This window comes from Myotis davidii, unplaced genomic scaffold, assembly GCF_000327345.1.
Source record: "Myotis davidii unplaced genomic scaffold, ASM32734v1 scaffold456, whole genome shotgun sequence".
NCBI classification, from domain to species: Eukaryota; Metazoa; Chordata; class Mammalia; order Chiroptera; family Vespertilionidae; genus Myotis; species Myotis davidii.
The window spans coordinates 1,211,716-1,224,458 of NW_006287375.1; the positions used below are offsets into that span (position 1 = coordinate 1,211,716).

At 39.5% G+C, this 12,743-nt stretch overlaps 2 protein-coding genes across 2 annotated transcripts in view; both read left to right on the top strand.

Moving 5' to 3' along the window:
- ACSL6 (acyl-CoA synthetase long-chain family member 6) overlaps positions 1-2,876 on the top strand; it is a 43,827-nt gene extending 40,951 nt beyond the window's left edge. Inside the window, exon 21 of the mRNA XM_006759162.2 lies at positions 2,403-2,876. Within this exon, the coding sequence (XP_006759225.1) occupies positions 2,403-2,540 (138 nt within the window). The 3' untranslated portion in view covers positions 2,541-2,876. The remainder of the gene's footprint in view (positions 1-2,402) is intronic.
- Positions 2,877-10,513: 7,637 nt separating this feature from the next.
- MEIKIN (meiotic kinetochore factor) overlaps positions 10,514-12,743 on the top strand; it is a 30,940-nt gene continuing 28,710 nt past the window's right edge. The window contains exons 1-3 of the mRNA XM_015560926.1: positions 10,514-10,657; positions 10,830-10,926; positions 11,339-11,429. Of these exons, the coding sequence (XP_015416412.1) occupies positions 10,546-10,657; positions 10,830-10,926; positions 11,339-11,429 (300 nt within the window). The 5' untranslated portion in view covers positions 10,514-10,545. The remainder of the gene's footprint in view (positions 10,658-10,829; positions 10,927-11,338; positions 11,430-12,743) is intronic.

The following is a 12,743-nucleotide window of genomic DNA, read 5'->3' on the forward strand; positions in this document are numbered from 1 at the left end:
ATGTGAGAGACACATTGATTGGTTGTCTCCCTCATTCACCCCAACCAGAACCAGAGATCAAACCTGCAACACAGATATGTGCCTTTGACCGGGAATCAAACCTGTGACCTATAGGTGCGTGGGCTGACACTCTAACCATTGAGCATCACTGGCCAGGACATATATTGAGTTTTTTATCTGAAAAATCAGTGAATGTAAGGGAGAGTTTTCTCAGCAAAGAATTCTTTGCCATCTCAAAATACCTGCCTGCCAGGGCACTAAACTGTTAGCATCAGAGATTTTGAAAACTTGCGGTGACATATTGAATTTTTGCATACACTGATTTTTTTCCTTTTTTTGTAGTAAAATACACATAAAAAATGTATCATCTTAACTGTTTTTACACTTGTAATATTGTACAAACATCACCACTATCCATCTCAATAATTCTTTTTATCTTGTAAAACTAAAACTCTGTAGTGTCATTAAGCAATAACTCCCAATTCCACCCCCCTCCCAGCTCCTGGCAACCACCATTTTAGTTTCTGTCTCTATGACTTTGACTACTCTAAATACTTCATATATTTGCATTTGTCTTTTTGCCACATGCTTATTTCACTTAGCATAATGTCCTCAAGGTTCATCTGTGTTGTAACATATGTCAGAATTTCCTTCCTTTTTGCAGTGAATAATGTTCCAGTGAATAATGGATTTTGCTTATCCATTCATCCACTGATGGACATTTGGATTGCTCCCACATTTTAGCTATTGTGAATAATGCTGCTGTGAACATGGCCATACAATTATCTTTTGGAATACCCAAAAGTGGAATTACTTGGGTCATATGGTAATTCTATTTTTAAAAATTTGAGGAACTGCCATACTGGCTTCTATAGTCGCTGCGCCATTTTACATTTCCACTAACAATGCACAAGGGGTTCCAATTTCTTTGTCTCTTCACCTACACTTTTTATTCTCTGTTTTTTTTGATGATGGCCATCCTAATGGGTATGAGGTAGTATATACATTGATTTTTGAAGTAACATTTCCTAATTGTGCCCATTGATTTTATTAACAGTTCTCACAGGACAGTAGCACCTGAAGCAATGACGTCTCTCTTGTTTTCCTGCCTTTGTTTTCCAGTTCCTTTCTTCTTCAATCACTCCTCCCTGTCTCAAGTCTCGGCTGCAGTCCTGTCCTTCATACTAACACTTATATGGCCAGTGTCCAAAGACTGCTTGGTGTCTCAGAAGCATTTCCAACTTTACATGAATACTTGATCTTCCCACCTCCAAAGAATCTTTCTGCTCCTCCAGTTTTTCTGCCCAAGCAGAAACCTAGAACTATCATCATCTCTTCTTTACCACTTACCCAAACCAATTCTAAGACCTGTCCTTTCTACGCCTGAAATCTATTTCTGTCTCCATAGCAAACTTGTGGCCCAAATCACCAGCAATCTTGCCTCTTGGCTGGTCTTCCAACTTCCACTTTTACCTCACTTCAATCCAGTAACAGATTTATCAATCTAAAGAGCCATTCTGGTTCTGTCTCTCGCTGTTTAGCTTAAAAATTATTTAGAGTATTATTTCAAAATTCCCTACCTTGGCATATTAGTCCTTTTAATTCGGTCTATCTCTCCAGCCCTGTCTCGCTCTTCTTCATTTGTACTAGTATGTGCTTCAGCCTACACTTGAAATGTCCGAAATGTGCTCTGGCACATGCTTCCGCTGCCTGGAGCACCCTCCTACTCAGACCATATGGCAGCAACCACTCCCCTTCCCCTTATCTTCATCTGGCTAAAGCCTATTTATCCTTCAGAGTTCAACTTGGCATCTCTTTTCAATGAATCGGCCCAAGCCTGGGTTAGGTGCTCTATCAGAAATACATTCAGCTCTAACAGAAAACCCACAGTGTCTTAAACACATAGGATGCATTTCTGTGTTTTTTTTTCTCACATAAGAAGGCCAAAGATAGGCCATCCAAGGTAGGTACAGGTCCTCAAAGACCTAGGCTCTGCCTGTCTTCCTACTCTCCATTCTTAGTGTGTTGGCTTATCACCTAATGGTCACAATGTAGCTGCTACAGCTATATTCAGGGAAGGAAAAAAGGAGATCACACTAATGATTGCCCAGTGTGTCTGCTCTACTAGGTGTGACTGCACTCCCTGAGGGCAGGGGCACCCATGATTACTCTTTGTGTCCTCAATGCCTGACACAGAGTAAGAAGGAGTAAGAAGGAAAAGAAGGCAGCTTCCAGACATGTCAAATAGGCTGACATGTTATTAACATAGTTTTGAGTTTTAAAAAGGCGTAGTGTATTTTTATCGATAGAGCTATTCCCATGTGCCTGTTTACTTTTGTCATGTATGCTATAAATGCTGTGTTATATTCCTGATAAATATGCGTTCTGCCTTTGGTTTTTAGGTAAAAGCCATTCACATCCATTCTGACATGTTCTCAGTTCAAAATGGCTTGCTGACACCAACACTAAAGGCTAAGAGACCTGAGCTGAGAGAGTACTTCAAAACACAAATACAAGCGCTCTACTCAACCTCCATGTGAAGTTCAAGGCAAGTTCTGCTCAGTACAATGGACTGTGTAGCAATATTATAATTATTCATGAAAGTAATGAGTCAGAATGACGCAGCTGAAAATGAATAAGCACGTGACTACGACTGAGCCTTTTCCTGACCCAAGATGTCTTTAACAATATTTTCTCTATCATCACTGAGTACACTTTATTTTTATTAAAATGATATTGTAGCAAGCTGCTAAAAATATTGCAAATGGCAATGTGAAAATCAAGACTTTTCTCAAGAACGATGCACCACTAAAAGAAATATATTCTCAATGTTCATAGCACTCCTATTAAACGTAAAGAAAAAAACATAACTGATATATTGTACTTAATTACTTGTGGACTAGAAACCAGATACAGCAAATATCCAGGCAATGTGGACTACCTCATTCAATAACCGACTGTCAAAATCATAATTAAATCAGATTTAAAAATTAAAACTAGGTGTGCGGAATCATACTAAAGTGAAATGTGATAACTCACATTCTACATAACTAGATTCTTCAAACATGACAATCCTTGATGATGTGAAAAAAAAGTTTTCTCTCTAATTTTTATGTTTATTCATAAAAAATGCAAATTCAGATATTCTTAAAACTAATGTTATATTTATATAACATGTCACAAAAATCTTTCAAAACATTTTCTCATTTATAAGCTCATTAAAACATTCAGAAACAACCTAGAAAAAATGTAATGTATAACTACTTCAAGAATAGTATGTGTACATTTTTGGACTTCTTACCACATTAATTCTAAAAGCTGTCTGTTGACTCTACAATGAATGGACCTGTGGAGAAGATGTGGGAAGAGAAACCCAGAATTATTTCTCAGGGTGGGCAGCAATTAATCTAACTATGTTCCTTGCTGGGTTCTTCAAGTCTTCCATGTTCAATATGTCCATGTTTGGCCTGGGAAACCCCAAATGGCTAAAATTCTGAACAATTTCACTTTCTTTCAGTAAGACTATCAAGGCATGATGTCAGGAGAAAGGAATGTTCTTTCCAAGTAAAGTAATTTTTCCACAACATAATTTTGAATAACCTCTTCAAAATACCCCATGGAAAACTTTTCAGTCCATCATAGATAAATGTCTTCTTGGGGCATAATTCCATTCATAAAATCTGAAATGCTTCTAAGCTTAACCACAAAAACCTCCTCTCTTGCATTATGTATTTAGACACTTCTGGCACCTGGGTGTCAACAATTTCACATAATTAAAGCCCAGCATGAGCAGCAATTAAGGTCCAAGCTACAGATGGAGCATCTGCACAGGGAAATGTCCCTAGGAAAGTGTTTTATTTTTTATGCTTTATTTTGTTTTGTTTATTTTAGAGAGAGGGAAAAGAGAAAGAGAGAGAGAGGGGGAGAGAGAGAGAGAGAGAGAGAGAGATTTGTTGTTCTACTTATTTATGCATTCATTGGTTCATTCTTGTATGTGCCCTGACCAGGGATTGAACCCACAACCTTGGAATAACGGGGTAACGCTCTAACCAGCTGAGTAACCCGGCCAGGGTGAAAGTGTTTTCTTTAGAGACAGAACTCTGAAAGCAGAGATGGGGGCAGTGTTCACAATCCAGAAGCCCCTTTCCCCTGGAACAAATCCATACTGTAAGTTACAAGCTGCATAATCACACAGGCTTTCTGGATGAGTGTGCACCAGTGATTACACACTTCCAGTTCAGTCTTGGAGAAGTGGACCATGGCTTCATTGGATGTATTTATCCAATTTTTATATGCATTCCTTTGGCATATTGTCTTTGCATATCCAATACTTTAAGTATACAAATTTGACTTTTTGTAAATGAGCTAGTTCTATGCACATTAATTTTTAAAGGCATTTCTAAATAAATACTAGAAAATGCCCAAGGCCACATCTACATAGCATTGTTGTTGTTTTTTTTGTACCTAATATATACTTGACTAATTAAAAGGGAAAATCATCGCCTGAACTGAATATTCATATTATTTTAAAGGCAAATAGCTTCACATCTTGAAAAAATTGAAGCCGTTTCCCATTGTCCTTCCATTTAACATAACTGCATAGTTGGCTTTGTTTCCAAAAAGAATTTTGACAATGTCATATAACCAAGTTATTTAAAACTTATTTTGATTCTATTTATACTTCATAATAGCTAGATATGACTGAATATAGACTACTTAAGATTTCTTCTTTTTCTCATTTTGAAGATCTTATGTTTCTACCAGCCTTCCTGATCTGTGTGAAATCACCACACTTGGGCCAATAAATAAGTTACTGCAGATGTGCTGAGAAAAGTGAACAATGGACCCTAAATATATTGCATGTAAAGGGTGTCCCAAAATTCACGCAAGAAGTAATTTTAATAGAAAACACAGGCTTGTAATTAAAAATTGTAAATTTTTTATTGATTCATAAAGTGTACAGTGTAGGGTTATGTATGGAGTAGCATATCGGGTAAATGGCCTCCGCGGCTTTGCTGGCACATATATGCACTCTTTTGTTATTGCCTGAGCAGCCGCATTTTTGAAGAAGAATGGTCCAATGATGCCTCCAGCCCAAATAGTGACACGTTGTGGATGCATTTGTTTCTCAACAATCATTCATGGATTTTCTGAACCCCAAATGCGACAATTTTGTCGATTAACCAAGCCATCAAGATGAAAATGAGCCTCATTGAAATTCAGCCACATTTATGCAAAACAGTCATGGAAAATTTCAACAACAGAGTGCATATGTGCCAGCAAAGCCGTGGAGGCCATTTACCTGATATGCTATTTACCTTTATCTATTCCTCTATTTAACTCCACTGAACTTTTTAAAAAATATATTTTATTGATTTTTTACAGAGAGGAAGGGAGAGAGATAGAGAGTTAGAAACATCGATGAGAGAGAAACATCGATCAGCTGCCTCCTGCACATCTACTGGGGATGTGCCCGCAACCCAGGTACATGCCCTTGACCGGAATCGAACCTGGGACCCCTCAGTCCGCAGGCCGACGCTCTATCCACTGAGCCAAACCGGCTTCGGCTGAACTTAATAAAGAAGAAATGAAACAGTATGTATTAATGAAAAAATTCTTCTTCAGATTTCCCAACTTTATTTAGAGGAAAAACGTTTTTATTTCTCTTTAACCAACATAGAGAAAAGCTATGTACTTAAGACATTCACCTTCACAATGGATGTCAGACCAATTTAAGTCTAAAGATATAACAGAGATCAATTCCTTAAGCATAAACATGTTCTTAAACACTTTTATGTTTCTCATTCAAATGTGTTAGTAATTCACACATTTTACAAACGAATCTTGTGTATATTTTAAAATAGAATATGCAGCAATTTTTTTCCTTTAGCCATAAAAGACATCTCTATATTATACTGTGATTTCCCCCCAGGTGAGAGGAAACTCTGACCAGGTGTGGTGTGTAGGCCTAGCTCCAACAGTTAGGAACTCACAAACTCAGGAGTCCAAGGAATGAATGAATATATATAATGCCTCCCTCACATGAGCAAGTTAACCTTTCATTCCTAATTTAGGTAAAACTGCAAGCATGAGAAAAAATAGAACTTTCCATTGCTATTTTTATAGTCGGGTGATGTTTTAGCAACTTGAAGTTGGCACTTAACTTGATTGTATTACCCATTGGAGAACCAATAATCTTAATTTTCTGCAGTAAAGAAAATGAATTATTCTTTATTTTCCAAATGTATAAAGCACAAATGTGATCTAGTTATTTAGAATACAAAATGAATGTAAAGAATGGGAAAATGTATTTTTGCATGAAAACAGACTACTTACAAACTTGCTTAATTATCTCAGGAAAAAATGAGTAATCATATAAAATTGATAAATTATATGTTGAGCTAAGTTGCTGCATTTTCTTGCCTGTTTTTATTTTAAAGGAGCATATACATGAAAGAACAAAATGATCCTGGTAGTCTGAATTTTCTCTCAAGTATGCTGCACAGTCCTTTCTGTGAATCTACAATCAACTGCAGTAAGAATGGGATTAGCCTCCAAGTGAGGACAATGTCCCAAATGGGAAGCTTCAGTTAGACTATATGCATGGTTGTCACCCAGAGGCAATAGATAAACACCTGGCATACAAACATTTCTAAACCTGGTCCCAAACTGAAAAGGTTTTCATGAGGTGACAGTTGCTTTTAAACATTCATTTGACTGGTTATTTTAATTTTCCTTGTTAAGTCATTGCAACAAATGCATGAGGGGAAAAATGGATATTTTTTTGAAGATTGCTTATTCTACTTTCAATTTTTAAAAAGGAGATTAAAATATTACTTTTTAAATATGCATAAAAGTATCTTAACTATAGTTATATTTTAGTTGCTTTGTTATAATAGCATGCATAACAAATATAAAATGCATTTATGAAACTTTTGTAAAAAATAAAGATTTTTTTGTTTCTCAAAGTTGCTTATAATTATTATTTTATGTATTCGTATCATATAATCCCATGATGTTAGTATATTTGGTCATCATCAATCGTAGTACTTATGGTAAACATAGTATCAAGCCATGTCACTAGTCTGCACACTCCCCAAACTTCAAAGCCTTATGGTCCCCCAAGAGGCTCTCATTTGCTTTGTACATTTGCTGCTACCAAATGTGTCCTGGATTTAAATCACTTTTATACTTTTAAAGAATATGGCACAAAAAAGGAACAAAGAACTGTATTCAAAGTTTCCATCATGATGGCCCATAAACAGTATTTCCATAATGTCTTTAACCCACATACTAGATAACAGGCACACTTTCTTAAAATGGTATGTTCTGCCATTCTAAATTATGCAGATTCTGCCTTCTCAAAATTTTCTAAGCCTCCACTCCTCTTTATTCCCACAGCTTTTAGTGTAATTGGCTCCACTCTCATCTGTTGTCTGGAATATTACAGTGCTTTCTTAATTAGTCTTTGTTTCCATCCCAGCTTCCTCAAATTTTGCCATCCATATTTCAGTCACAGTGACCTTTCTAAATTGAAAATCTGGTCATGCCACTCTCCTGCTTAATAGTCCTTCAATGACTTCCCAGAGTTTTCAGAATAAAGTTCAGTCTCCCTGGTTCAGCACACAAGGCCCCAAACCTCTTCTCGTGCCCTTCCCCCACAGAGCCTTGGCTGCAATCATGGCAACTACTTTTTCTATGTAGTGTCCTAACAGCATCATGTTTTTCTGTGCCTCCTATAGTCCCCTTTTTGTAGAATGCCCTTTCCTTTAATCCCTCTTAACTCCTACCATTTATCTCTTAAAACTCAGCTCAAGTACTCTTTTCTCTTGGAAGCTTGCCACATGGCTGACTGGTTGCTTGTCCCTCCGCCCACTCCCACTCAGACTGTGAGTTGCTTGAGTTTGTAGCAGAAAGTCTAGGCCAGTGATGGCGAACCTTTTGAGCTCGGCGTGTCAGCATTTTGAAAATCCCTAACTTAACTCTGGTGCTGTGTCACATATAGAAATTTTTTGATATTTGCAACCATAGTAAAACACTTATATTTTTGATATTTATTTTATATATTTAAATGCCATTCAACAAAGAAAAATCAACCAAAAAAATGAGTTGTCTTAGGTTCGCCATCACTGTGTTAGGAGGAATTGGAGCATGACAAGCCAAATGCAAGGAGATCCATGCCACCTATGCTAACCATCTTTCATAACGAGCCTCCCTAGGCTCTGGTTTCTTCATCTGCATAATGAGGGGCAACTAGATCATCTCTAAGGACCCTTTTGGCTCAAGAAATCATACCAAAGGTTATTTCCAGTTTTGAAATCCTAGCCATTAATTTCCTTAAATCTTTACTTGCTGGCACTTGAGTGAATGAGATTCAGAGCTCCAGGAATATAAGGCAGAGTTCTAGGGAATGAGGCCACCAAAGGGCAGATCAACCTTTGCTTTAAGGTGTTTTCCTCTTTCAGTGTTTCTTCCAGTCTAGGGCATCCAGGACCCAGACCTCCCAAAGGTCATGTAAGAAAGGGGGAGAGGGGAGCCTGGAGACTTGGCTTATAACTAGAGAGTGGCTGTCAGCATATTACGGATATCACTAAAGAAAGGATATTGAAATACAATCATCATTTTATACTGCAACAAAATTGTGAGATCTTGATGGAAGGGCCATTTCTAATTCACCTCTATCCTGCGGACCTACCACAGTGCCTAACACAGAGTAAGGTGCTGAATAAGTGTTGATTCAGTGACTCAAAGCACTGTATCTAATCAGGTAAGAAAGACTACCCTCTGTTCTTTATGAAGTTAAGTTTTAATGGATTAATTATAAATTGATTGTCATAAATGACTTTCTACGAGCAGATTTGAAAAATTCAGAGTGATATAAAAATATAGTGGCTACTTATGTGTTTATAGTCACACAATATTGAAGCATCACAGGAAATTCTATAACTTTTGAGTTTCATCTCTATAAATGTCATTTTTAATACTGTGAAATGTCATTTTTTTTAAAAGATGGTTTTTATTTTATTATTTTTTGTTTTTTAATTTATCTTTATTATTGAAAGTATTACAGATGTCCCCTTTTTTCCCCCATTGACCCCTTCTATCCTGTACCTGCACCCCCAGGCCTTCACCACACTATTGTCTGTGTCCATGGGTTATGCTATATGCATATAAATTCTTTGGTTAAAATAAATAAATAAATGCCATAATTAATATATGTTTGTTGTGATTACATCATAAGATCCACATAAATACAAAGAAAATAGGAAAAAAGTATAAAGTGTTACTATATTTCTTTAAAAAAAGGTGGTTATTATGTGCACAGTATGCTTATTAGATGCAGCCAGATGGTTCAATCTGGGTGTATGGAGAGAGGGAGGTCATTCCTATGTCCCTCCAATTAGGCAGAGCCAAAGAGCTGAGCCCCAGGAACCCGGAGAGGTATCCCCTGTGGAATTCCCCACCTTAACACAAGGGGCGCTAAGGCATCGGTTTTCAACCTGTGGGTTTCAACCCCTTTTGGGGTTGAACGACCCTTTCACAGGGGTTGCATAAGACCATTGGGAACCACATATATAATTACATATTGTTTTTGTAATTAATCACTATGCTTTAATTATGTTCAATTTGTAACAATGAAAATACATCCTGCATATCAGATATTTACATTATGATTCATAACAGTAGCAAAATTACAGTTATGAAGTAGCAACGAAAATTTTATGTTTGGGGGTCACCACAACATGAGGAACTGTATTAAAGGGTTGCGGCATTAGGAAGGTTGAGAACCACTGGGCTAAGGGATCCTGCCTGCCCCTGGAAAGAAACTTCTGGAATCCCAAATTTCCAAATGCTTGGATAAACTCTCAACTACCATGGCCCCCAGAAGACTGACGCTGATTGTTCAAGAGGACAGTCCCTGAGGCTTTCATGTGCTTTCCTTCCCCTCTGCCCCTCCTGCCCTGAGCCAGGCTGACCACTAGGCTCCCTGTGCTCAGAGACCTAACACTCCATTGCTGCAGGTGGACAAGGTGAGCAGCGGGGCAGTGGGCCCACAGCTCTGCGCCAACTCCTGGAGAAAGAACAAGTCTTGACCTGTAAGCATCCTGTGGGCCGCACGAAGCCAGAGACCTGAGTCAGGGGCCAGAAGCCACGCCCCCCACCCTCACCCCTACCCGCTCCACTACCTGGGCTCTGTGTTCCCAGGAGGGCAGGCGCCCCGTGGCCTTCTCACTCTGCTTCCCAGAAGCCTCAGAGCACGGCCTTCTCACACACATCTTCCCAGAAGCCTCAGCGCGCGGCCTTCTCACACACATCTTCCCAGAAGCCTCAGCGCTCGGCGCGGCCGACATAAAAAGGCGGGAGCGAGGCGGGCACCTCCTTTCCTTGCGCCGTCCAGCGCGGGGCCGGGTGGTGCGCCCTTTTGCTTTTCTACCCCGTACTCCTCGCAGGCTGCTCCGCAGGCGCCTCTGGACGGGACTCCCTCCGGCAGCAGCGCAGTTCCTCAGGAAGGCAACGACAAGGGGCCCCGAGGCCTGCGGGTGGATGGCAATGTGGCCACTACGGGTCTACACCCGCAAGAAGAGGACCGGCCAGAGGCTCAACCTGACCCCGACGCCAGACCCCGGCCCACCGGTGATGGCAGAGGCACTCCCAGGTCCGAGCCGATGGCTCGCTGCCCACCGTAAGCTCTGCCAGACGGGCCTGCGTGGGAGCATGGAGGTGCGGGTTGGGGAGGGAGTTGGCAGCTGGGCCTCGCCCCCAGGGACCCCCGGAGCCAGAAGGCTGGCCTCCAGGCGTTCGCCCTGACACGAGCTGCCCTCCTTCAGGCCTGAAAGGACCTGGCAAAGCTCACGGGCTGCTGCGGAAGATCGCCGAGAACGCGGAGCGCAGTGGGCGGGGCGGTAGCAGCCCTGGACTGCCCAGGTGCGTAGCCTCGAGGAACAGCCCTGTGCATTCTGGCCTCCTCCTCAAACCTGCAATCCTAATTTTCTAGCAGTCAGTAGCCTCTCATTCCCAGAGTCAACGAAGAAAATAAATAAATAGAAACTCTGATTCCGTTCTTCTCACAACATAGACCCAGAAATTTGACTTCAGAAAATAACTGTTTAAAAGAGAAAATTTTGCCAACTCACCTAAAAGCAAGTGAGATAAAACACCCAGAAAGCATTCATGGCATCAGTTGGGTATTGGTGCAGTTCACCAACTCTGCTCCTTCCTTTTCCCTAAGGATGTCCCCCAAAGAGCCTTTCAGAGTCTGAACGGTGTGCCACAGGGAACAGAGACCTGGAGAACCAGGGCCAGATGGTGCAAACTAATCGTGTTGTTTGTCTGTTAGCTCTCAAGTAGGAGTTGCAGGAGAGAGAAGCCTGCGGGAAAGTAGCACTAGTGAAGAAGAGACTGAAGATGAGAAGATTGCTCCATTGAGCGTATGTATGTTTCTCCTATGACCCGTGGATACACTTAGGGACAAACCAGCAGTGCCTGCTGTACTTCCAGATGAAAGTATAATGTGGTCTTTGTACAGTAGAGACTACATAGCTTTTTAATGTTTTTATGAACATTGATGCTGTGTCTTCAGACAGAGCCTTGAATTTCTGATTCTGGCAGATTCATAGCCATGCATTTTTGTTTTTTCTTTCCCTTGACAAAAGTTTCAGAATAGTCTGACACTGGCTAATTTTCTGCATGACAGATATAAAACCTTTCTGATGTTTCTTGTGTTTCTAACTCCCTTGTGTTTGGTAACATTTTAAAGCCATTTTCATGTTTTCCCATTAACGGCTAGAAACGGGATTCATTACCTTTAGAATGTTATATAACTTTTTGATCTGCATTTAATATGGACTCTGTTCAGTATTTTAAAGATGGGTAGTAGTAGTTTGGAGATACTCGGATATAAAAAATTATTGGTGACTCATCTGATATCAGTATTAAAGTTGATAGTTATGTTCCAGTATTTTCTCTATAGCATGTTTGTTTATTTTTTATTGAATGGCATTTTCAGCAAAAAGTATTTTTTAAGGCTTTTTCCTCCAATTATAGCTACTAAGTGTTCCTTGTAGATGATTCAAAGTATTCAACAAGTGTTTTAAGCAGCTTCTTCTGATTTTTATATATTTCTTCCTATTCTGATTTTGTGCCTTTTTTTCATTTTACAAGTTATGTTATTGTAAATTCCTTTAACATTAAATAGTCTTCAAAAATATGCTTTTTAGCCCTGACTGGTGTGGCTCAGTTGGTTGCGCATTGTCCCATATTCTGAAAGGTTGCCAGTTTGATTCCCGGTAAATGCCTGGGTAGCAGGCTAGATCCCAGCTAGGGGGTATGCTGGAGGTAGCAGATCAATGTTCTGCTCTCATATCAATGTTGCTCTCTCTCCCTCTCCCTTCTTCTCTCTCTAAAAAAAACCACAAAACAATAAAAATATTTAAATATATAGATACAATTTTTAGTGTTTTGCATAATGCATTGTCTTACAGATATATTATAATTTGAATAACTGTTTTCCTGTAGTTGGAGGATTAAAATTGTTTCCAAGGTTTTGCTGTTATAGTTATCAGTGGATATCTTACTGCAGAAGGTTTTTTGTGTTCCTCGATTGTTGTCCCAAGAAAAATACTTTCCAATGAGTCAAAGGTTGGATCATGTTTAAATTTTTTTATTCATGTTGGTAAATCAGCACCATCTTACCTGAAACTTAATATATATATACTAGAGGCCCGGTGCACAAAAATTTGTGC